The sequence below is a fragment of the Cydia splendana genome, chromosome Z (assembly GCF_910591565.1).
Source record: "Cydia splendana chromosome Z, ilCydSple1.2, whole genome shotgun sequence".
Taxonomy (NCBI): Eukaryota; Metazoa; Arthropoda; class Insecta; order Lepidoptera; family Tortricidae; genus Cydia; species Cydia splendana.
Genome location: NC_085987.1, coordinates 37,003,377 through 37,030,029, shown reverse-complemented (window position 1 = coordinate 37,030,029; position 26,653 = coordinate 37,003,377). Strand labels below are relative to the sequence as shown.

Sequence of the window (26,653 nt, the reverse complement as noted above, 5' to 3'; positions counted from 1 at the left end):
CTATGAGTAAGTTGGCTATTCATTTTATTTTAAAGCAACAAGCAACTCCGATGATTTTTTTTATGTAAAATATTGAGTATTTTTTAAATAATAATAGAACCCTGTCAATAACGTAAATATAGGTACATTGCAGGGTGGCTTTAAATATATACTTTCCTGTTGCCAGGAAGGTTTTGGGATTATACTGAGCAACTCTTACTAGGGGACCAACCACGAAATCACGAAAAAGAAATTTGGCTGTTTCATACATTTTGGCTGGCCCATTTTCTATGGGACGGTATTTTTTTTTTCGCGATTAACTGGTTGGTCCCATAGTAAAAGTTGCTCAGTATAATCCCAAAACCTCCCTGGCAACGAGAATGCAGTAATTTTTAGTCACCGTGTATATTTAGTAACATAGTGTCAATTTGATACTATAATGAATCTTCTTGTTTGTCACAAGTAATCTAACCACACAGCAATAGGTACATAAGTACCTGGTGCCACGAATTAAAGTGACGATTTTGTATATAATTTTAACGATACCTAGGTACCTATCGAAAAGTGTTTTAAATAAAATTGGGAAACGTTGACCACTGGAATTTTATAAAAGTCTGTATGAATATAAGTATGTATGTACTGACACTGTTCCAAAATACATACTACGCATTAATATTTTATTTCAACTTTTGAATGTACCGATATACACATAAAGTATAAACATGCGTAATCTTAACAATAAATACGCGTCATAATAATAATTATATGAATTGGTTCCCTCCGGTTAGTATCATCATTACAAGATTTGACAACGCCAAAATATTGTAACGCCGCGCAAGAGGTTTAACGCATAGTATGTTATTATAGCCAATCAAAACTTATATTGACCAATCACAACTTTTTTTTAATAGCGGGAAATTGTTTATTTGATATAATTCATATAATTAAAAGCAGGTGGGACATATTTATAGAGAACGAATAGCTGTCAGTGTCAGTGTGGCTGGGGTCACTTTTTGGAGGGCAATTTTCTATGGAGATGTCTATATATATTCCGTCGCTGGTGATATCAGTTTCGATATTAGCATCAGCTGTCAGCATTGCTCCCAGATAGTTACATTGAAAGCCACTGGGCAGTTATTCTCCTTCAATATAGATCTTATTTGAAGCAGTAAGGTTGCCTATAAAACTGCACTCATGACCTTAGGAAGTGCATTATGGGCATTTTCACTTAATTGAACACCTTTAACGGCCGGTTAGCAATCCTTACAAAACTGACGGTCAATGTCAAATCCCATACATTTTGTCAGGAATGTAACGGTTAGACGTTACTGAAACACGACTTAAGTCGCGCTTTAAAGTACAAGTTAAATGAAAATGCCCGTATATCAGATACATTAAGGCAGAAGTGAACTGCAATTCCATAAGGAGGATATCTCTAGTATGTTAAAACTTTTAAACTCGTCTGGATTAAGGTCCCCTGTTTAGCCGGACCCTGGCAAGCCAATACTGGTATAATGGATCTCTGTAACGAGGTAGTATGGAAAGTAAAATATATGCGTCTTCAAATACTATAGGTACGCTCAGAACATTAGGGTTCTAGACAGTTCTCTTAGAATATAGTTTAAAGCATGATTGATTAAGACTGATATACTTATTTAAAATAATATTGTGATGACTTGTACTATGATAACAAAATGATGAGGACAAAATGGCTTCTACTACGTATAAACATTGTGATATATGACTTCAACTGATAAAAAATATGATATACTTATTACAATTCAATATTTAATGGATTTCATATAGGGGGCTATTCATAAATTACGTCATTTCAAATTAGGGGGGGGGGGGGGGGTCTGGACATCGGATGACGGTAGCATGAAGTAGGAGGAAATGGGGTCATTTGAAGCATGATTTTTGGATGATTATAGGGGGGGGGGGGTCCAAAATCGTCAAAAATCGATGACGTAATTTATGGACAGCCCCTAGGTACTAAGTACAATATATACTATAAATACTATAAGAAAAACGACAGTAACAGAGTAAAATGATCACGTAATTCGACCTTGTATAATGGGAACTTTGTAATCTGCAGTACTTACATTACACGCCATACCAGTTGATGTCATCTAAAATTAAAAGTATGGGTCGAAAGGGAAACATTGTAAAAAAAATCTAGATTCAACACTACAATAATCAGTTACTAATTCTAATTACAGTGGATAAAAACGGTCTCTTTTTTCATTTTCAAATAATATTTCAAATTTACCTCGCTCCAGAACTTCACTTTGAGATGTTTACGAAAGAGACAGGTAAAGATTCCAACTGGAGTTACTGTAATGTAATAGTACATTGTGTATTAAGGGCGGGAAATAAGAAATTACGAACGAGTGTCAATTTTAAGCCCGACGCGAAGCGAGGGCTTAAAATGTTCACGAGTTCGGAATTTCTTTACCGCCCGTGGCACACACAATGTTTTTCATCACACTTGTAAGGAAAAAAAGGAGAATTAATAAAAACAAACTTCTGTATAAAACACTTTTCCGCCCTAGGGCGAAAATTTCAATTTCCCGCCCGCAAGCCCTACGTGTAAATAAGTGTTTTTCATCACACTTGCTCGGAAAAGATTTTTTCCGCCCTAGGGCGAAAAATTCAATTTCCCGCCCGCAAGCCCTACGTGTAAATACATCTTTTCCGAGCAAGTGTGATGAAAAAATTCAATATGCACTATGTCTGTGTTAAAATTTCTAAAACATAAGACCGGTTACAGGACGTCATCAACAACAAAAGCGAGTACTAACATAATTTCATCGCTCACTAATGACAAAATGTTACTAACGATAAATAAGTATAAGGAATAGTATTGATCCAAGTGATACTGCACCATGACTTGCAGTAAAAAGAGTGTGTAATATCACAACGATCACAACTCGTCCTTTACTTTGGCATGGGACTTGCAGAATTTCAACATGTCTTCGACGGTGCGGTCCCCCTCGTAGTCGGCTATGAGCTTGCCGTCGGCGAATATTTTAAAGGTGGGCAACGTTTGTATGCCGGCGAGGTCCACGGCTTTCGGGTTCTTGTCGGCCTCTACCGCGACTGCTGTTATTGGAGAGTTTTCTGTCTTTAGAGCCGTCGCTAGTTTACTGAAAGCCGGTTTCGCAGCGACGCAGTGATCGCACCCTGGAACAAAAAAGTTACGTCAACAATGATATTTGCGTACGCGCTATTGTGGCGACTAACATGCTTAAATCCGATGTAGTGTCTGTGTGTGAGTCTTGCCTTTCGATTTTGAGTTTAAACTGAGTTACGTGAGTAACAAAGGTAATAAGATTTGTGCTAAAAACAGTGCTTGCAGGCGAACGTGAGCATCGACCGATGCCGATGGCTTGCACGTCGTTCATCACGCAATACGAGTCGATGTATAAGATTCAAAGTCTGAATCGAAGGCGAGCATACCGCTACCTCGCTACCTCCGACTAAATTCCTCTGACTTGAACCAAGAATAAGACTCCAACAATTAATGAAACGTGTAACTCACATATGGCATGGAACATGACGAAAACCGGTTTGCTGGATCCGATCGTGGTTTCGAAGTCCGCGTCGAAGGCGAGCGTAACGCTGCCGCCGAAGCCGGCCGCCTGCGGCGACGCCGCCGCCTTCTGGGCCGTCTCGCCCATCGCGGTGTGGATGTATGAAACGAAGTCCGCCTCCTGCAACGATAGACAAAATCATTCATCGAGTTCTCAAAGCATTAGTCAGAATAATTAGGTTAAAAACCCACAGTTTATAATTGTTTGCAACTGTCAGGAACTCACTCTGTGGTTTATGTTTCATCATGTTTCATTGATCTTGGCATATATCATGACTAATTTTAATTATTGCAGCGCCATCTGCGTTAATTGCGCGTTTACTCTGATTGAATATAGCTCTAAGATAATGCGCTAGTAAATGAAGGTTTTATTCATAATTTAATTACATAGGAAATAAAGGGACAATCATTGTTACAGAGCGCGTTTTTTTTTACATATGCTGTTTTTTAATTATTTTTTTAAGTGAAAACTTCTTTAGCGGCGCTGTGCACTTTTTGAGGTGGGGAAAAAATGATAAACTCGAGACAGCGTAAGGCGTCTTTCCTCTCTTTCTACCGCACGGCGAAAATGTATGCCTGAGCCTGCTGTTTCATGTAGGCGGCGCAGGGCGCTTGCGTGACTTATGTTATGTGTGACGGACAATGTCATTGTTTTTTGATTTAAATGCCATCTAGTGAGTTTCCCTCAAACTGGTATTAATATAACGGTAGTACCAGTAGTACCCAGTGATGTGCTTAGGGGTTTCAAGTAATGCGACGATACAACGCTAGATGGCGTTAACCTCAATTATACATAGTGCTGCAGACATTTTGCATTATATGGCCCTGTTATTAATATTTTGAGTTACAATGTCGTTGAGTTTTCACTTCTGCCGGCACTCCCGGAGTGCAACCCGTTGTTTTTTTTTGTTTACTGAGGTGTGAATATTTTAGTACCTAACTGTCTAATATTACGAGCTACAACGTACTTCTGAACGTCAGAAAAGAGAATACTTTTACTAGATGACACAAAATGGCAGAAATATATGAGAGTATACGTAATCCCTAATCGCGCCGGCATACTCTTCACACTACTTCGCTTCAACATCAATCAACTCTCGGGACCCTAGACAAGTGAGAATCGTTTATAATAAACGCCAGTCGAAACTGTCATGTCGATACATTACTCTTCGATTGGCGTTTATCGATAAACGCTTGTCATCACGTGTGCGGTGGTGTACCTGTCGGCCCCCGGTGTAGTCCTGGACGCGGCGGTCGAAGTGGCTGAAGTACTTGAGGGTGGGGTATCCGCGTACGGAGTACTCGCCGCACAGCTTGGCCTCCACCGTGCAGTCCACCGCGCCGAACAGCACCATCAACTCGTCCGCGAACCGAGTGGCCGCCTTCACGAACTCGGGCTTCGTGCTCTTACAGTGCCCGCACCCTGCGATATTACATCAATCACTAAAGTGGAAAATTAATTTGGTAAATCGTGTTGATCATGTCCTGTGTGAGATTTCAACCAAACACTTTAAGGGTTTCTTGGATTATTTAGTGCTTGTTTAAAAATATAAAAAATGTGTAGTATTTCCTTCCTAAAGGTTGAGGTACTTACATGGAGCGTAGAACATGATGATCGCGTGTTTGACCTTCCGAAGCGTGGTGCGGAAGGTGGCGGCGTCGAGGTGACGCACCGGGGACTCCTCCTCGGCCCACGGCCGCTCGGGCGCCGGCGGCGGCGGCGGCTCCTTCGGGTCCTGCGCATATTGCCCCAATCACGCAGACGCCACGAAACGCACGCTAACGCCGACCGCCATATTTTGGTTAAATAAATGGCGGTCGGCGTTAATGTAGGGCGTGCGGTCCGTGGCGTGGCCCTCGTGTTAACCTCTTAGCACCCAGATGTCCACATTTGACGGTTATAAACTAAATCTAAATTCACTTGTGATATTTTATATATCCAAAATCCTGTTGTATATAGAAAATGATTTTTAGTAACAAATTCTTGTCATTATCATTAAGCTGTTGCAAAAACTAAGCGCGGTGTTGTGTATTAGAGTGGTATTACACCTGGCCAGTTTCTTTGTCCAATGTGTATTTGCATCTCACATTTAGTGAAAAAGTGCGACGCAATGCACATTGGACAGGTGGAATACCACCCTTATAGGTGTGACAACTTTGAATGGTAATGTGTTACCTTAATAAAGCTAATAATCTGGTCCTCCTGCCTGGCGTGGCCGGCGTCGAACTTGTACTCGCCGTTGTGGAAGTACTTGAGTGTGGGGTAGCCTTTCACGCCGTAGGCCGACGCCAGCTCCGGTTGCTTCGTCGCGTCCACGGCGGCCAGTATACCGTTTATCTGTAACATAATTATGTGAAAGTTAACAAATCCTTAAACTAAAGTTCGAAAAAATGGTGCTTTTTGTTTTTTTTCTACAAACAAATAGGTACACTTTTTACTATTTATTACATACATACATACATACATACATATAATCACGCCTATTTCCCGGAGGGGTAGGCAGAGACCACGGATTCCACTTGCTACGATCCTGACATACCTCTTTCGCTTCCTTCACTTTCATAACATTCCTCATACACGCTCGTCGGTTTAGGGTGCTCTTGACCTGGCCTTTCTTCAGGATTTACCCGATCTGATCAGAGAAAGTCCGCCGAGGTCTACCCCTTCCAACTCCCACTTCCACTTCTCCCTTATACACTTGTCCAAACCATCTCAACATACCTTTATTAATGGTTATATTTAACTTCTCCAAAGAATTCGATTAGCCATACGAATCTTAAGTTCAAAATCGAGGGTAGCAGCCGAAGAGTTCCACTATCCATCTTCTGGCTCCATTATCAGATCAGCTGGATGGTATCAAATTATTGCATTGTCATGTGTATATAATTAATTAATTATAAGTGCTTGCAAAGTTTCAGTTCGATATGGCTATAAGAAACAGGTTAAAATCGACTTACAAGATTTTATCGCATTGTTAGTTTGTTATTGTTATAAGAGTTGTGTTAAAAATGGCACTCCTAAGCAGAGTGGTAACGACTGGAAAATATTTCTTTCTTGTTGTCCCCAGTGGTAACAGTTAGGTATTATTTCGTCCAAATTGGCCAATCGAAACAAAAATGACTTTCCTATTTGTTCCCATTGGGAACTTACGGGTATTTGATAAAGCGAGAAGCTTTATTTTATTAAGGCTTGAAAGTATATTGGACCTACCTGGTCTGACTTTATCTTAGTGGCAGCTTTCTCGAACTCTGGTTTGATGCGTTTACAGTGACCGCACCAAGGAGCGTAGAATACCACCAGCGCATGCTCGGCCGCCGACAACACGGACTTGAAGTTGGCCTCTGCGACACACCGAATGTTATCATGTCAACATTACTCTCTTTCTAAGCGCCACTTGCACCATCCTAACCCGGGGTTAACCGGTTAAACCGTTAACCCAGTGTCAAATTGTACTGGTAACCATGGTAACTCCAGGTTTAATCGGTTAACCCCGGGTTAGTGAATGGTGCAAGTGGCCCTTAGTGGCATAGTGCAAAAGCGGTCTTCTTTCGAATGTTATCATGTCAACATTACTCTCTTTTTAAGCGCCACTTGCACCATCCTAACCCGGGGTTAACCGGTTAAACCGTTAACCCAGTGTCAAATTGTACTGGTAACCATGGTAACTCCAGGTTTAATCGGTTAACCCCGGGTTAGTGAATGGTGAAAGTGGCCCTTAGTGGCATAGTGCAAAAGCGGTCTTCTTTTACTACAGACTTTTCGTAAAACCGAACTAGAGAGGGTTAAAGAGCCAAACCTGACAATCGATCGAGAACCCGCATCGCGAACTTTTTACTTTCTGCTCTCCGAGGCACGTGATAGCTAACGAATCTACTTACAAAGTTGGAAAACTGAAGTTATAAACAATTATGCCTACCTTAAAAGACTGTTAAAGCTAACCCACTCGAAAAATGTTCCAATGATACCCTGTTATGACCCTGGCTCGATCATAAAACGTCCCGCCTGATTTGCAAAACATCTCTTTCGTTTTTTTTTTTGCTCGGCTCCTTAAATATTAGGTACTCATATTTAATTACACAAACGGGTCTACCGCGATATAATTTCATTGAGTCTTTCCGTGACCACAGCTGGTGCAACTCAGCTGAAACGTCGGAATTAAGGGTAAAAACAATGAAATTATATCGCGGTAGACCCGTTTGTGTAATTAAATATGTGTACAAAACGCGAGAGTTTAGTATTATATTAGGTACTCGTCAAATATTTCCGCTTTTGCTAGCTTTCACAATAGTTGTGCTAAGATCTTATTGAGCTTTTGCAAGTGGGTAATTTAACTTATTGAGCATTAACCCTACAGGATAGGATAAAACACTAAACACAAGCTAATTGTACCTATACTTAGTAATGCCATTCTTGCTGTTGATGCACACATCTCAGGAACTTAATCGGGAATGTAATTAGTTATTTTTATAAACGCTTGCACCTTGTCACCCTAAAATAGCCACAACACGATTTAAATGGATTATTTCGAAACTTCATAAACATATTTACAAAAATCATAAACGAACGGCGTTTGTGACAACATGTCAGCTGTCAGCAACTCATTGAGAATAATATTTAGCTCGTACCTGCCAGCATTTTTGTAAAAGAAAAAAAAAAGTGAATACAAACAAAGAGAGATGTGCTCTTGTAGCTGGTTTGTTAGTGCACACCGTTGTATGGGGACCTTGTACTTTGAGACTATGCACTGAAACTTGGCACAGTTGATTGTTAGCTGGTCTTGAGCAGATACAGACCGGGAGACGTCGAGAGCCACCTCTCATTTCGTGGGGGGGAGGGGGGAAGTTCGACGCTGCGGCGCTTCACTTGGAGCAACATTTCTCTAAAACTATACCTTAATAGGGCATGTAATATATCATTTTCGGATAAATTAAGGATGAGGAATCTATTTTTAGAACAATAACAATGCACTTTCTAACAAAAAAAAAGAATAAAGTAGAAAAGACTAAAAAACGTATTTTAGATTATTTATAATCACCATTTTTTTTAAGTGTAGGAGGAATCTGAAAACAAAAAATACAGTCGTAAAGCTACACTTATTACGTTTAAAAAAATATATAGTTTATTATACAAATCTGTTGATAAATGGGAGATAAAAAATAATATTAAGCGTGGGTCAGAGTGATTTCAATGCAAAGTCTTATTAAGGTGGGAAAGTTACTTATAATTTGTTCTACAATCGTTTTTTTTTTAGTTTTTCGTAAATAACTCGTAAACGGTAGCCCACAGCAAAAAATTATCTGTTACGTAAATAATCTGTTACAGATTTCTTATAAAATAAGTGCTACTTTTTTTCGTTAGGATCAATATTAAAAAAAAATATTGAAGGGAGAAAATAAATTCTAAGGTCCCCTTTTTTAGTAATTCGTAAATAACTCGTAAACGATGGCCAATACCAAGAAATGTTTTATTACATAAATAATCTACATAAAATTTCCTACAAGAAAGGTTATTCAAACTTTTTCGCTAGGATCAATAATTAAAAAGGGGACCTGAGAATTTATTTTCTCTCTTTAATATCGTTTTTAATATTGATCCTAGCGAAAAACTTTGAATAACCTTTTTTGTAGGAAATTTTATTTAGATTATTCACGTAATAAAACATTTTTGCTATTGACCATCGTTTACGAGTTATTTACGAATGACTAAAAAAGGGGACCTTAGAATTGATTTTCTCCCTTCAATATTTTTTTTAATATTGATCCTACCGAAAAAAAGTAGCACTTATTTTATAAGAAATCTGAAACAGATTATTAACGTAAAAGATAATTTTGTGCTGTGTGCTACCGTTTACGAATTATTTACGATAAACTAAAAAAAAAACGATTGTAGTACAAATTATAAGTAACTTTCCCACCTTAATAATATTTTGCATTGAGATCACTCTGACCCACGCATAATGTTATTTTTTATCTCCCATTTATCAACAGGTTTTGTATAATAAAAATATATATTTTATTAAACGTAATAAGTGTAGCTTTACGACTGTATTTTTTGTTTTCAGATTCCAGCTACACTTTAAAAAAAAATGGTGATTATAAAAATAATAAAAATACGTTTTTATTAGTCTTTGCAAATGCATTGTTTTTGTTCTAAAAATAGATTCCTCATCCTCAATTTATCCGAAAATGATATATTAGATGCCCTAATAGGTATAGTTTTAGAGAAATGTTGCTCCAAGTGAAGCGCCGCAGCGTCGAACTTGACGAAATGAGAGGTGGCTCTCAACGGCTCCCGGTCTGTATCTGCTCATGACCAGCTAAGAATCAACTGTGCCAAGTTTCAGCGCATAGTCACAAAATGCAAGGTGTCGTGCACTAATATACCAGCTATTGTTTATGAACAATAAGACTCGATGATGAATAATTCTAAAAAAAAAAACAAAAGCGTAACTAGAACCAGTTGGTGTAAAAAAATCTAGCATCGTTTGTAAATGATTACCTGAATCATTTTTCAACATTGTTTGATCGAAGTTATCCAATACTGTCTAATAAAAGTCCATGTTAGGGTGACCCATAAAAGAGTGAATCGGCTGATCGTTTTCGCATTAACTTTTCCCAATTGTTTACTCCCAGTACGATTCCCACCGAACGGGCGGAGTCGGTGCGCATTTCACATTTTTACTGCCGCGAGCCGGTCGGCTCCTCGCGGACGCGGACGGCTCAGGTCGGATTCCATCTTGTATTTGGATTGAGGTATATACACCGTGTTTTTTTTTATTTCGTTAATTTCTCGTTAATTTCAAGGGTGCATACCTGAGCTTAAATCAAGTAACTTTCCCAAAGACACCGATATTCTAATTAACTCCATTTCGAAGATAATCAATATTTTATTTTTTTCCTATAAGGCCTCTACAAGCTTGTACACTTGCCTTAAGGCCGGTTTACATATTGATTAGTGTTTAGAATGAGATTTGCTACTAAACTTAAGTAAAATCTCGGTCGATCGATGTTCGAATTGACATTGATATGTCACAGATTTCAATTGTTTGGTTTAGTTAAATGTAATGCCCGTGTTACAACAACGCTATATGCTACATTTAATTACTTTTTAATATTATTTTTTCTAAAAAAAAAAGCAAAAAAAATATTATTTTATTTCAAAATTAACTATGCCATTTAGTTTTCTTAAACGTACTTAACCATACCCCGAAGTTAACGGAATTCAATAAAAACACGGTGTATTAGGGGCTATTCATAAATTACGTCATTTCAAATTAGGGGGGGGGGTCTGGACATCGGATGACGGTAGCATGAAGTAGGAGGAAATGGGGTCATTTGAAGCATGATTTTTGGATGATTATAGGGGGGGGGTCAAAAATCGTCAAAAATCGATGACGTAATTTATGGACAGCCCCTTATACAATTCTCTGTGGAAAAATGAAAGCTCTAATAAATAAATAAATAAATATAATATATTATAGGCACATTAAAAATGCGCTCCGGTGCGGCCCGACTCCAACCAGTCAGTGGGAATCGTACATTACTCTTCTCTACATTTAGCACTTTTCGTTCCTTGATCTGAGTATGACCCACCTGTCAAATGTACAACGTCGGAGTCCTCGGACCAGCTCTCGTCGGCGGCGGCCTCAGGTTTCTTCTGTTTGAGCTGCGATGACGGGTCCCTCATGAAATCCACGATCGCCTGCCTCTTGTTCTCGCCGTTGTACGGAAATTTCAGCTGCCCCTTTCTGATTACCAGACATCGTACCATTAGTCAATTTATGTGTAGTGCAGTTGGATTGCTAAAAACTATATTTTTAAAGAGATGATCACATTACTTTAACGCGACTGTAACTTTATGATGTCGGTTGATTGTGTGTTTCAAATAAATAAATAAATTCCTAGGGAATAAGTAGCGTCATTAAGACGGCATTAATTAAATAACACTAGTTTAAATACAATCCCAAGTTTAATTTGGAATCATTATTGTGCAGCCAAAAGTTGTCAGGTTTACATTTTTCGCCACATTGAGATGAAGGACAGGATAGTTTTCAACCCGGAAACCATAGCTTAAGGGTGTGAAAAAGGGGTGGAATTTATTATAAAAGTGGTATATGGATATACTAATTCTTAAAGAGCTTACTCATAATACAGCAAGGTGGGGAAACCAGTGATGTTGTACAGCTGTCTGATCTTAGCGTTGCCGGGCTTGGCCACGTCGATCGCGGCCAGTAGAGCTTCACCCTAAAACACGTATAACATTATCGGAAACATAATCACAGTATTACACTATTGGAAACGTAATCAGGGACATCATACATAAGTAAGTAAATACACTTTTCTCAAAAATGGACGGCAAAGTCGACTTTGCCGTTTAAAAAATAGGTTGCGAAGCGCGTAGTTTATGGTCAGTCAAAAATTAAAAAGTTAAAAACATTGCAGTCTCGATTTTGGGACTGCAATGTTGCATACAAATTCCATTATTTGTCGAGTTCCAAACTTTTTAAAAGTTGAAATGGCCATATCAAATGAAGGCACAGGCCCATTAAACAGCCAAACAGATGATTAGTACCGCGACTATTTAGCTGTCTCAAATAGGTTGGCGTATTATCGGCAGAAAAATACACTTCTATTTTTTTATTCAAAAAATAAAAAGGCGGCAAAGCTAATTTTTTCAATTGTTTCTACTTTTTTCTGTGAAAATATATACTTAAGAAAGTTGCTTTTGTAAAATATTTCTATGATATTTATATTTCTTGCACCATTTTTGAGAAAAGCACTATATATGACTCGACTGGAAGGCTACTTGCTGGCTTCGGATTAAGTTAAACGGACTCCCAAGGTCGTCCGTTTAAAACGAATCCTCAGCCTGCAAGTAGCTACTTCCGAGCCTCGACAATAATGTACTATTATTGCACCACAAAAGAAAATATCCAACAACAGATTTACAATGTAAATAAAGGTAGCAGCAAAAGTAGCAAGATCTTACATATTTCTTAGATATAGGGTTTCATAGCGAAGTCTCCGTGGGTGCGGGTATATTCAGACATTGAATGCAGTTTTTCGTATTCTAAATCTACAGTTCGAACACGAGGTCCAGGGAAGCGAAATGTCACCGCTAGTATTCCCCCCACCCTTCGTCAGGCCACGAGCCCACGGTTTTCGTGTTCGAACTATACGTCGCGATATTTCGCCAATAGGCTTAGCACTAGTGCACAGCACTGCGACAATATTTCATGCGCGAGATAGTGTACCATCGCCCACACATGTACATATAATAAGGTCCACAGATGTACAGTTAGGAGTGTTGCTGTTTGTACTTGTCTATTTCTAACTGTAACCTACAACACGCACTTAGCAAAAAGGCTATATCGTCAGGTGACAAGCAAGTCACTAATTACTAAAAAAAAATTAAACAAAAATCGACCTTCTATTAGTACTATATATGGTTCACTATAGCTATGAACTTGTGGTGGTACTTAGTGACTTTTGCTGGTCACCCGACGATAATTATATTGTATATGTATAACGTTCCAATAGCTTTTTTAAGGCGTCGGAAGTAGATAACGGTTAGATGAGCCCAGCTACATAAGTTTAACATTAAAATAATTACCCTCAAATCTCCGGCTGCCGACACGTAGTCTGGTTTCATACTTTTGCAGTAACCACACCAAGGGGCGTAAAACATTATCAAACATTTTTTGTAAGCCGCAGCGCCTTTTTTCAAAAATTTCGTTAATGCCTGAAATTTAAAAAATGCATGAGTGTCGTTGAACACTCGGTTGGAACGACGTTAAGGGTCGTGACGGAAAACTCTTTTCACATACTGCTTTTCACGTCACATATGAGGAAATCATTTTCATGTACATGGAACACTCGGTCGGAACGAAGTTAAGGAAGGGTGGTGACGGAAAACTCTTACACTTACTTTTGCCTAGCCTCCATCCACCAAGTCTGTACCGTGCGATAAGGAAATTCGTTCCAAAACGTCGTTCCGAAAATATACAAAAACATTTAATTCAATTTGAAAGTTACAACGAACAGTATAATGTTTTGGATCGCTAATCAGCGTGAAATAAGGGTTCGCTCCAGCCCAGCTAAAACAATGGCCCTCAATTAGCTACAGCGGTTGCGCATTCTGCATGCTAGTTGTGCAAATCTAAATGCAAATACATTAAGATGTGGGTACTGCTTTATTTCTTTGCAATCTTGTACAGTTGGGACTGTAATATCTTTATAATATTTTTGTTTGCTCTCGTAATTATATTAGAGTCTAATAAATAAAGAAGACTACACCCATACAACGCCACGAGAATCGTTGATGTTGTAGAAAGTAGATGATATTAAACATTATTTTTACATTTTAGTTGTTTGCGTATGAAGGTATTCATTGAAGGAAATGACGCTAGAGGGCGCGCATCGCTAACTGTTGTTGTCCCAAACAGCTGATAGAAAATATTCGTGTTTTATTATAAATAACCAGTAAAACCTCAATAAAGTGATATATTTTTGATAACGGTGATTAGAAGGAACAGTATGGAGTGTTATCTTTGATAGGTAACATGGTTAAATAAGTGTTTTTTCGGTGTGAAGTAAAAATTCGTTACGGGTTTTTTCAAATTTCCTAGACTGATCTTTATGTGTAAACAGACGACAAAATATAAAAAAAAAAAAAATGGCACAAAATGATACAGTTTGCAGATCCAGTGCGGAATCGATGCAGGAATCAGAGGTAAACTTATCTACTGGCAGTGATGCCAATGCCAGTGATTATTCTACTACAAATGGCTCCCAAAATTCATCCTTCTACGAGCTCAATGCAAAGTTAATTGAAACGACTCTAAAATTGGACCAGTTAACGCTGGAGCTGGATGGAGCACATATGGAAATTGAGGAATTAAAAGAGGAAAATACCACATTAAAAAGGGAGTTGAGTATCTGTCAAAAAACGGTAGAACTGTATAAGAATGCTACCTGTGGGGAATCTTCTCCTCGTAGAACGCCACGTACTTGTGAGGATTTGTCTCCACGTAGAACGCCACGTCCGATCGTTAAAATGCACTGTGTTGACGACGTAATTACCCAAACTCAGGGGGCACGTGAGGATATAGGTACTGACGAGTCCCTTTGTTGTTTACCGCCCGCACCAACAATTGTACAGACGCCTCTAAGCACACACATTACACCGGATAGTCCAAACAACCCGGCACCGATGCCGGCCACCCTGGGTGTAACGATAATTCCGCGTGTGCCGCAATCCACCACCACAGGTATAAGCACTATCGGGTTCACTTGTTGTCCACCGTCCACACAAACAATTGTACAGGCGCCTGTTAGCATACACATTACACCGGATAGTCCAAATAACTCAGCACCGACGGCAGCCACCCTGGGTGACACGATAATCCCGCGTGTGATGCAGTCTACCGCCGCTGTTCCCGAGATAAATGCACGCACCGACCGACATCCTACCCCTGCGCGTCACCGTATCCTACTGATAAGCGATGACCGTGGCCGTGGTGTAGGTAAAAGGCTACACCGGTTTAGTAATAAGTATAATATTGTAACCTGGTTTAAGCCGGGCGCCAATCTTAATAATTTAATTGAACCAGCGTTAGATATGTGTAAGTCATTTACCAAAAATGACTACATAATTTTGTTGTGTGGCGTGAATGAAAGAAATCCAACATCATTTCTTAATCTGTTGGGATTTTATATGGGAATGTTATCAAATACGAATATAATTTTACCTAGTATATCATATAATGTTACTCTTGATGATGAATTGACTATGCTGCTTGATTATGAAGTGAAATTTCTGGCGTCGTTTTTTGATTATATTAAATACATTGACATTGATGACATATGTTTAGACAGTAAGTTTTTGTTGGGCAAAAAATTTGCATTAAAAATTTCCGATTTACTTAAGACAAATGAATTGGATGTTTCTATGTGCTGGTTGATGACCCCCGCGACATACGCCGGTATGGTTAAAAAAACATCTCTTGGCACGCAAACAGAGAACACATTTTTTCGAGTGCAATAGCACTATTTTGGGTTCCGGGGAGAAACCAGTATACTGTGATAGAATGTGTAATGCTGGGAATATAAGTTCGATAAATGGTTTATGTTTTTTCCATCAAAATATTAGGAGACTTTGTAATAAGGTGCCTGCTTTGGAATGTTTTTTACAGGTGAATAACAATCCTGATGTTATATGTCTTTCTGAGCATTGGATGAAGAATTATGAACTATGTCAGATTAACATATTTAATTACTATCTGGCGGCTAGCTATTGTAGAACCAATCATGAGAATGGGGGGGTTTGTATTTATGTGTCAAATAATATAAAAAGTAAAGAGTTAACATTTGTCTCTGTGATGTCGAATGAGATGGACATTGAACTCTGTGGAGTTAACTTGTGTGACTTTAGGACAATTATAATATGTTTGTATACGTCGGATTTAAATAGGTTTAAGAAGTGCGTACGTGGTCTTGAGTTACTCTTGCATGCATTATTCCAGGAATATCCTCTTGATTACTCAATAGTAATAATGGGTGATTTTAATGTGGATCTTCTTAGGAATTCTTGGCAAAAACGTGAATTATTGGACTTATTGGGTCAATATAACCTGTGCCCTATGCATAAGTTGCCAACTAGAATTACTGAAACGACTGAAACGTGTATTGATCATGTTTACTCAAACTGTAGTAAAGGTACCTGGGACATACAGCTGATAAGAAGTCACCTTAGTGATCATGACGCTCAAGTATTCAATATGAAAACATTATGTAATGTGAGTTCTAAGCCACCAGCGATGAGGAGAAATATCTCACAACTTAAAACCCATAACTTTATAGAGGATATGGCTAACCGCTCATTTTATAATTTATTTCACTCTGACATGACGCCTGATGAAAAAATGAACCACCTAATCTCAATAATTAAGAATTCTTTTGACATACATTTTCCTTTAAGAAAGTACCCGCAAAATCAAAGTACTAAAATTAAGTGGGTTGATGATGACATTATGATGAGAATGCAATTTTATGATGACATCAGTGGTTTAGTTGAACGGTTCCCAACTAATCAGGATTTATTGGATTTTGTTGATAATTATAGGACTATTATTGATAAATTAAAACGAGAGAAGCGTAGTTTGTTCATTAATAAAAAAGTTGAAGGGTCTGGTGATGTTAGCAAAATGTTATGGCGCATTATAAACATTGAAACGTGTAAAAAACAAAGTAAACCTGATCCAATGGAAGTTTTATTAGTAGCAAATACTGGATCTTGTTGTGGTCACAAACAACTGGCTGATAAAATTAATGATTATTACATTGACTTAAATAAATCAGAATGTAGGCAAATAGATTTGGAGAAAGCACTCCAATTTTTAAATGAGGCTACAAAATTGGTAGTGTCTAAAATTGATACTTTCCTATTTACTATTTCAGAAGTTAAAAAACTATTGAAAGCAATAAAATCTAAACATTCGACAGATTTTTATGATATTTCGGCGGACCTTATAAAGAAACTCCCTGATAATGTCATAGACATTTTTTGTGCCCTGCTTAATCAGTGTGCCATCATTGGGGTATATCCTGGCTCGTTAAAGATAGTTAAGGTTAGTCCAGTTTACAAGGGCAAGGGATTGAAAGAAGAAATAAAAAACTTCCGTCCAATATCATTAGTACCGGCACTATCGAAAGTTGCTGAGCTAGGTCTTTGTAATAGGTTAATGGAATACTTTGAAAGAAACAAGTTACTTCATGATCACCAGTATGCGTACCGCCACGGCCGGTCTACGGTAGATGCTGCTCGTGCGGTAAATCAGCGTGTCCTCCAGTATATTGACCAAAAGAAAATGGTTGCAGCAGTTTTTTGTGACTTGTCCCGTGCGTTTGATTTGGTTGATCACAAATTATTATTACATAAGTTGCAAAGATATGGTGTACAAGCTAGTCTTTTAAATTTTATTAAATCTTTTTTGAAGGACAGGGAACAGGTAGTGTCGGTTGATGGGGGGGCCACTAAGTCTGAGATGAGGACACTACATGACTGTTCTGTCCCTCAGGGTTCAGCGGTTGGTAATTTCCTCTTCTTGGTGATGGTTAATGACCTCATTAGTTTGTTTCAAGATGGTAATTTTATAATGTTTGCTGATGATGGATGTGCCATTGTTACCGGTGATTCTTTTGAGGAGCTAAGGGGGAACGTTTTGAATACATTATTAAAATTGACATGTTGGTTCCAAGTAAATGGCTTTTTGATTAACCTTAATAAGACATCGATAATGCATTTCTGGCTAAGAGGACCGTATCCCACTCCCCTTGACATAACAATAAATAATATTACGCTTCCACAGGTGCAGAACGTGCGGTTTCTTGGGTTTGAATTTGATTGCGGCTTAAAATGGGATAAACATATTGATTCACTTACTAGTAAACTTGCCAAAGCGTCGTTTGCGCTGTCTCGGCTTGCTCCTGCACTTTCACGTGAGAACCTCCGTATGGCATATTACGCGTATGTAAACTCGATCCTTGTGTACGGTATTGACCTTTGGGGGCTGGCAGCCGACAGGGATAGAGTTTTCATACTGCAGAAGAGGGCTGTTAGAATGTTGTCTGGGGTGCCGCCATTCACTCCAACAAAAGAGTATTTCCGGGAATTAAAAATTCTAACAGTGCCCTGTTTATACATTTTTGAGGTAGCAAAATATATGTTTAAGCACAAGAGTAATTTTGTTATGCGTCGACCTGATCAAAGGCAAACAGATCGCGATATTAAATCTGTCCTTGTCAGGCTCGTAAAATCATCCAACTCGCTGGGGGTAGTTGGCATTAAAATTTATAACAGCCTGAGCCGTGAAATAAAAGAGGCGGCTTCTTATGAGCTATTTGTTAAAAAGTTGAAAGATTTTTTGATTGACCAGGCTTTTTTCACGGTAAAAGAATTTTATTGTAAATTTAATGTAAAATGAGTCTAGTAATATTTTTTGACATTTGTATTTTTTAATTTTTTGTTAGTTTTATTGACATTTGTATATACTTACCACTATTTTGGACATTGTATATATTATGTACTCTGACATTTGTATATATTCCTTTTTAATTTGTGTGGATTATGTATTTTTAATTTTATTGTGTACCTATTGTATATTTTGACATGTGTTTTTTGACATTAAAGGTATTGAATTGAATTGAATTGAATATGTAACTGCCACACTATAGCTATTTGTAATTATTTTTCAAAACGTAAAATTGGATAGACTGACCGCAGTTACAAAAGTATATTCAAAGCCTAAATAAAGCATATTGAGGCCTTAGAAGAGGTTTAAAAATGTTAAAACTAGATGGCGAATGCAAAACGAAGAATGCGGTCTACCATAAGTTGGTATGAGGAATACTAAATCTATATAAAACAAAGGATAAATAATAAATCTTTCAATTTATCTTCACCCAAATTTTTGGAAAGGGGAAGGGAGAGGTCCCCACTTTGACTATCCTGCAAAAGTTATTAAAGCTGAATAGCTTGCTAATTGCCTCGAGCTATGGATCAGGTACATACCTACTTTAGTACCGCGAGAGGTAAGATTTTTTTGGCTACAATGGATTTAAGAATTAAAATTATGTTACACTCCAGGAGTTGCAGGCGTCTATAGGCTATGGTGATCGCTTAACATCCGTCGGGCCGTGCGCTTGTTTGCCACCGACGTGGTATATAAAATAGTTGCAAGTAATGAAAGTATTTCTTGTATTAAATACTTTAATGACAAGACAAATGCAAGCAGAGTAAACTTCGCCAAGTATGCAGATAATATGGAAAATGTTTTTTTTTTATATTAATAAATGTATGTATATTGTCAACAACCAATGTCATCACACCTGCTGTGCAAACTTTACATTCATGACCATGAGACATTGGCTATGCTAAGTTTGCACACCAAGTGCTACGTATGGTGCTCCCATACAATGTCACTGCCAATGCTAATCCATAAGCAACTTAGGCCCACTTGCACCATTCCACTAACCCGGGGTTAACCGGTTAAACCTGGTGTTACCATGGTTACCAGTACAATATGACACTGAGTTAAAGGTTTAACAGCATTACCCTGGGTTAGTGGGATGGTGCAAGTGGGCCTTAGTCTAGTGAAGACAGACTAGTTTCAGTCTACCCACAAAGCCCAGAAAAAAGTTTCATGGAAATACCAGGCAGTTGCTTAATATTCTACAAAAAGACTTACCTCTCCATCTTGCAAATGGTAAATGTCAGCGGCCTCCGGGTCTTCTTCCCAAGGCAGGTCTCCAGTAGGGTCCCGGAGAAAGTTAGTCATGGAACTAACTGATTCACTCCGGTCATAATCTTTGTGGAACTCTCCATCTTTGTAGTGTTTTATAGTGTATGGTTTGTCAGGTGATATTTTTAATTTTTTACATAATTTCTTGCCTTCACTGAAAAAAAATGCAGAAATATGACTATTATCTGATTATTAGTAATAATTAGTAAAGGAGAGGAATTTTAGCTGAGATTGGACTTGGATTGCATTTCTTACAGCCTTGCTTTACTTTTCCCAGGTATAGATATTGGTATATATATATATATATCAATCATACAGAAACAAGATAACAACTGTCTCACTTTGTCTCCTCCAGATATTCACTTCTGTTTAACATTATATGGGATGCATAATTTGTATGCAAATCATATTTTCCATTACAGTGCTGCTTACAAAAGTTACACTTTTGTACAGTGAAAGTCTTAATGTTTCTGAAAGTGATAGGAATATTCTTTTTGCTCTGATGTTATTTAATAGCTTAGTTTAAAACTTATCAGAAACCAAGTGTTCATTGTCTAGCAATCTCAGAAAAATCTAAACCAATGAAGGTTTGGTTTTGCTCTGGTTTCGGCTGAAACCGAACCTTGGGCCAAAACATGATTTATACATATACCAAAACCTGCCAACCCCAAAACCAAAACTTTGGTTGGACACCCAATTTATTAAGATAGACTTACCTAGTACTACAATCAACAATAACTAGTGTCGCCTGCCCCTTCATCATATCTGCAGTCTCCTTGAACACATCCGTAACACTCTGAGACTGCTTAAGTGTATTTACAAACATTATCAAAATGTTTGTCTTAGTCCTAAGTAACTTTTTAAATTCTTTTATTTCATCTATTCCTGTAATAACTGATGTCTTTTGTTTTTTTGCTTGAACTGATATGTGAGCCAATATTAGCAGTAATGATACAGAAACCTGAAAAAAGTAATATCAATTATTACACGTACATATTTGATACAACCGTGGGATCTGTACGAACTCAGTATTAAAAAAATACATAAATAAATTATTCATACCTAACCGTTAGGTTAATGAAGCCGGTGATAAACTGGTAGTAATTCTAAAAATAGTTCCTATTAACGTCTGAACTATTTATGAAAATGAAATCTTAAATTTAAAGTACTTCAGTTAGTAGGAACTTTGAAAGTAAATCATAGCATTAATTAAACCGGTAACTAATTAAGATTTACAGTACAAACCTTCCAAAAAAACTGACGGCGCATGATGTTTTTTTAGGACGACGTGCACTTGTTAATAAAATAGTGCAACTTTACTATTTTTTATTAAAATATATGAATTCCCTACTCAGCTGTGTACAGTTGCGAGCTGCATTAGGAGTGACAGTGGGTGCAAATGCAAATAATGCAAATGAAATAACAAGAACTAAGAAGCGACTGAACTGAACGAACACGTCATATGTGCGATGCCACAGACAAGACATGTTATCTTCTTCAATTTAATCATCTGTCATTTTATCATTCGGCTCGTCCCTGAGATTGCTCTGAAAACTAAAAAAATGGCAGTATCTGTGGTAGGTATACTCTGGCACACCCAGTTTGTTAGTAACACAGAATTTTTTTTATTCAAATTCTCCTTAGGAGCTTGTCCCTTAGCCGTAGCTCTTGAAAACAGTGAGCAAAATTCGATTTTGCTGCGAGCGTGAGACTTAATGACCCTGAAAGAATGCCATTTCCTCCGAGGCCATTTCAGACTTCTCACACTTTAGGATAACGTACAGTCTGACAAAAAAGAGTAGCAATTAAAATCTTATCGATATGACACCGATTAGATAATAGTTGGAGAGCCGACTGCAAAATTTGGTACCGATTCGATACCGCGATGAAATGCACAATGGTTTCTCATAAAAGGGATGCTACGTCCGAATTTGATAGTCTGTCGGGGGCGGAACTTGCCGAAAGTAAAAAAAACCGGTCAAGTACGAGTCGGACTCGCGTTCCAAGGGTCCCGTCCATTACTCAATTTTTAACGATGTATTTTTTCATGTGGAACGTGAATGAAATGTTTTCAAAACCTGTAGGGGTCGTATCAAAAACTAAGTAATTAAGCCTGACTCACGCTTGACTGCACATTTCTAATAGGTTTTCCTGTCATCTATAAGTAGGTAAAGGTTGAATACTTTTTTCAATATTTTAGACCTAATAGTTTCGGAGATAAAGGGGGGGAGGGAATGGGGAATGGTCGGACAGACATCAGTCCAGACAGACTGACGCACGAGTGATCCTATAAGAGTTCCGATTTTTCCTTTCGAAGTACGGAACCCTAATAAGGAAGCCACTTCCGGTGTGAAAAGGGAGGGTTATTTTACACATCCGATACTGAAATAATAGTTAAGGCTGCAGTTAGAAATTTACTGGTAGATACAGAAAAGCGAAATCCGAAAGTGCTTGTTGGCAGAAAGCTAAATCAGCCTAAATACATATATGCCCTCCCCCCCCCCCCCCTCTAACTTTTGAACCACGGGTCCAAAAAATATAAAATCGTAAATGTCAAGCAAGTAAATACTTTCAATGAAAACTATAGCGAACATGACCGGTTAAGCCGTTTTACAGCTAATCAAGGCGCATGTTATCAATAAAACACGATTAAGGATAAAAGACAATTTAATCAGGCAATATTTATTTATTAATAAGGTACATCAATAAGGCAAATCACAAAATGACAAATTGTAAAACAAAAAAATATACATTAAAATTACTCAGTCTTCAGAATTCATTCTGCTTCAGCAGATGTGCTCAAATCTCCAACGTCAATGCCGGTATCATCAGCATTATCCCGAACTAATTCCTGTAATAAAAAAAAATATATAAAAAAATCATATGAGTTTAATTAAGAGCCCATCAACGTGCACACTAGCGCGATTATTTAAAATTTAACGAAAGATATTGAAAAAAGGAGGCCGCTATGTACTGTATTTTGTATTTAAGTACCTTTTGAATACATCAAACTAGTTTTTATGTTGCTGGATTCGTCAATGTATGCGTCCAAAGTTATAACGACCGTTTTTGTTTTGAGTTCATAGATCGACGAATCCAGCAACTTAAAAACTAGTTTGAAATACAGTACGTAGCGGCCTCCTTTTTTTTAATATCTTTCGTTAAATTTAAATAATCACGATTATTTAGCAGTGGCGCCAGTGTGCACGTTGATGGGCTCTTAAGTCTTTCCCTAAAGATCTGGGAACTGAGAAAATATGATATAGTAGTATATTAGAAGTTATTATATTAAGTCAGGGACCCGGGGAAAAAAAGATAGACGGTACTGCGGTGCAACTAATTTAAATCAGAGCTGTTAAAACTATTTACTATCACGCCAGCTCCTAAAGCCTCTTTTAATTCTTCAAAAAGCGATGAGTAAATTTCATTTTATCCACAAGAATGGTAAGGTAAGTTGATGCAATTTTTGCAAATTCGTTATGTTTGTGATTAAATTTTGGAATCTTATGCTTGCTCTTGGTATCAATATTGCAAGAGGTTAAACAACAACTTTGCCCCATTGTAAAACCAATAACTATTGGTCTGAAACAAATTGTGCCTAAGGGGTCATCCATTAATTACATCACACGTTTAGGGGGAGGGAGGGGGTCAAGAAAATGTGACATGTTGTGACAAGGGGGAGGGGGGAGTCATAAACTTTGTGACGTCACTTTAACTTCATCAGTAACCGAAAATGTATTTAAATTATTTTATACGTTAATTATCATTTAAATAACAAGTTTTTGAAACGATAATCGTTTTTATTCGTTTAATTTTATTTCTTAATCAGTTTTGGGTTATAAAATTACTAATATTTCCTTTGTCAAAAATATTTTGATAAAATATTAAATAAATATTTGCCGATTTCGTTGAAGAAATGTGACGTCACACCAGGGGGGAGGGGTATGCCAAATGTGACCAAGTGTGACAAGGAGGGGGGGAGGGGTCAAAAAACCTAGAAATTCGTGTGACGTAATTAATGGATGACCCCTAAGCTTCTTAGCCCTTTGCAATAATTATGCCATTTTCAAACAAAAGGGTACTTATTGTTGGTTGTCAAATAAGGTGCTATTTCCATTTAGCTTCAATTTTAAATCAACCTTATCGACAATCGACAACTGACAATGTGGTACCTTTTGGTTGAAAATGTCACAATTAACCTACTACTCTTGCTTCAAAAATTAAATAATCAAATTTTATTAGTACTGGCACTTACTTTAAAAACTTCTACAAAGCTATTAGCCTCCTCAAGTAAAGTTTTGTATTGATCATTTTCTATTGACAATGATTCATACAATTTACACAACCTCTCGTTTTCGCCTAAAGCCTCTTCTAAGGCCACACTGAAACAATAACGGTGAAAATCTGTGAGACAAAATAAAATCATAAAAAAATGGAGAGTCCAATACTTTTACATGTAAACATTTACATGAAGTTTGATTGATTTGTTAAATTCAATGGACAGAAGACTGGTAGAGAATGCCTTATGTTATGGTATTAAGTCTGCCTTGTGATAACATATTGTAGAGTTTGTGCAGAAAGAGAAGAGTTATAGAATGTATTGGCCACAACTCTTCTCTTAATATGTGATATGTAGTGTTTAGTTTTTTAAAGTTTAGTTATAAAATATATTTTTATATAATATGTATGCTAGTTTTAAGGTATTTATGTATGGGCCATTAGTTGCCTGAAATAAAGATTTTCATTCATTCATTCATTCATTCTTCTCTTAATGTAATACTAATTTAATGTCAGCTATTACAGTCTGCCGCTTATAAATATTCATAGATTACATACCGCCTCTTCTCTGCTACATTTTGCCAAAAATGTTCACTAGGGACATCACTTGAAATATCTTCTTCTGTAATCCACGTGCTGTTTACTTGAGTAGATTTGGACACTTTTTTCCTATGTGCACTGTCTCTGTAAATATAATGTTAACATGTAAAGTAATTGACAGGGTCGCAATAATTAGGGCCAGTTGCACCAACCATATTTAGTGGACTGATCAACGTCACTCACCAGTCAACTATGAAACTTCCTATATGATAAAATTTAGCGAACCCTTTGCAAATTAAGTAAATCAAAATACCCCTATCTATACTTTTAACACATTCACTGCCAATATTTTCGTAGCGGTACACCCGCATTGTAGAGGAAAGCAACTATGAACTGCCGAGCGGGTTCCTGGCACTCAGTGTCAATGTGTTAATTATGCAAAGACTGGTTAACTATTACAAGTTAAGAGTTATTAGGCAAATTTCAGTTTTAAGTGTATGACAAGACTAAGGAGCTTTACACACCATCCTGAATTCAGTAACTGATGACATGGGCCATGCTATACATGAGACAAGAGACATCTCCATCTCACTTCTATGTATCGTCGCTGTTGTCAGTTACCAAACTCAGAATAAGGCGTGTAAAGCTCTTCACATACTGATGTAGACATTTATGCTGTAAGACAATTTTTCAGTAATAACTGCAGCTTGGGGCTCTTAGGCGAAAATAGTAACTTATTTTTTAAGTAGACATGGGTACCTCGGGTGAAAGTACTCCAGAAGGTTGTTTTTGGTCTTGCCGCTTTTTGCTGCTCCGCCAGTACGCCTATTGATATTGTGTAACGCAGTGAGACCTTGACAAGGCCTTGGTTCCTGTAATGTTAGATTTTAATTAAAATATTAAAGCGAAATTCAACCATTGTAATAGTTCGATGAAAAAAATGCTCTTGCTACCAGTGTTAATTCATTAAGCATAATAAATATGATAATACACAAAAACATACCTCTGATTCGCTCATTTTTAAAGCTGTGTTATTTCGTATAGTTGAATGTCTGTGACTTTAACAGAAGTGTAAGTTAAACAATGGAAACTGAATTAACTGCTTATCATTCGATTCAACTGTTTTAGTTTAAATTTTTGTTGCTGAGAGTGTATTTTGTTATCGTCCGTTACACCATACAATACAATACACCGGTAGTTTTTTTAATGTTTCGTTTGGTTAACCATTGACCACCCATTCATTATTCTGCCAATATATTTGCCACAAAGTAATTTTCAAATTATAAACTTAGTACTAATTTATTCTTTCAGTATGAGTTGGTATGAGCTAATACGTAAAAATACTACTCATTGACAAAATATGAACTTAAAAAAATATAGTTAACTTTCAATTTAAAGAAATAGTTGTCTAAGTGTTGGACACAAGATTTTGCGTAATACGTAACGTATTCATACCTTTTCCAATGTCAAAAAGGTCAAAACTGTCATTTATTCCCTGTATGTTCTCGTTGTACAGCTTTATTTGACATTTAATGTGATTGGACCGGAATTGATAAATTGAAGCTAATAATTTTACTTTGTTCAATCACGTGACAGTAGAATTTAGTGTTTGGCATCGATTGAAACTTTTGTAATAGAAAACCAAGCAAAAGGTCATCTTAACTTTTGTGCAACACTTGCGGTCAACCGGAATTGGCGAATTATTCTTTGAGTAGTGCAAAATCGTAAGTATTTAGTTTTACATATTGATTAAGTATAACGCTTCGATCAAAAAAGATATTTGTATCTTAGTAGTTGCATAACGATACCACAATTAATAGTTTATCGTAAGATAAAATTACAAAAACCGGTGGGTGGGTTTCACCCTCCCTCCGCCGTATATTTCAGCCGGAGTCCAATGAAACTAACTGTCTATATTTATAAATGTTTAAGGATAACCTTAAATAAAGTATCGGTTAGGTAG

The 26,653-nt window shown here is 37.4% G+C and overlaps 2 protein-coding genes across 2 annotated transcripts; both read right to left on the bottom strand.

Annotated features, from left to right (window-relative positions):
* Positions 1-2,681: 2,681 nt before the first annotated feature.
* LOC134803942 (protein disulfide-isomerase A5) lies at positions 2,682-21,274 on the bottom strand. The gene is made up of 12 exons (XM_063776770.1): positions 21,118-21,274; positions 20,589-20,833; positions 19,819-20,026; positions 13,185-13,313; positions 11,715-11,815; positions 11,165-11,319; positions 6,783-6,913; positions 5,748-5,909; positions 5,166-5,307; positions 4,792-4,994; positions 3,521-3,692; positions 2,682-3,162 (listed from the first exon to the last, which is right to left on the bottom strand). The coding sequence occupies exons 1-12, from the start codon at positions 21,139-21,141 to the stop codon at positions 2,903-2,905; spliced, it is 1,932 nt and encodes a 643-aa protein (XP_063632840.1). The 5' UTR covers positions 21,142-21,274; the 3' UTR covers positions 2,682-2,902.
* A 1,247-nt stretch (positions 21,275-22,521) lies between these two features.
* LOC134804448 (geminin-like) lies at positions 22,522-25,870 on the bottom strand. Its single transcript, XM_063777486.1, has 5 exons — positions 25,694-25,870; positions 25,450-25,562; positions 24,709-24,834; positions 24,128-24,254; positions 22,522-22,723 (listed from the first exon to the last, which is right to left on the bottom strand). The coding sequence occupies exons 1-5, from the start codon at positions 25,706-25,708 to the stop codon at positions 22,649-22,651; spliced, it is 456 nt and encodes a 151-aa protein (XP_063633556.1). The 5' UTR covers positions 25,709-25,870; the 3' UTR covers positions 22,522-22,648.
* Positions 25,871-26,653: the final 783 nt, after the last annotated feature.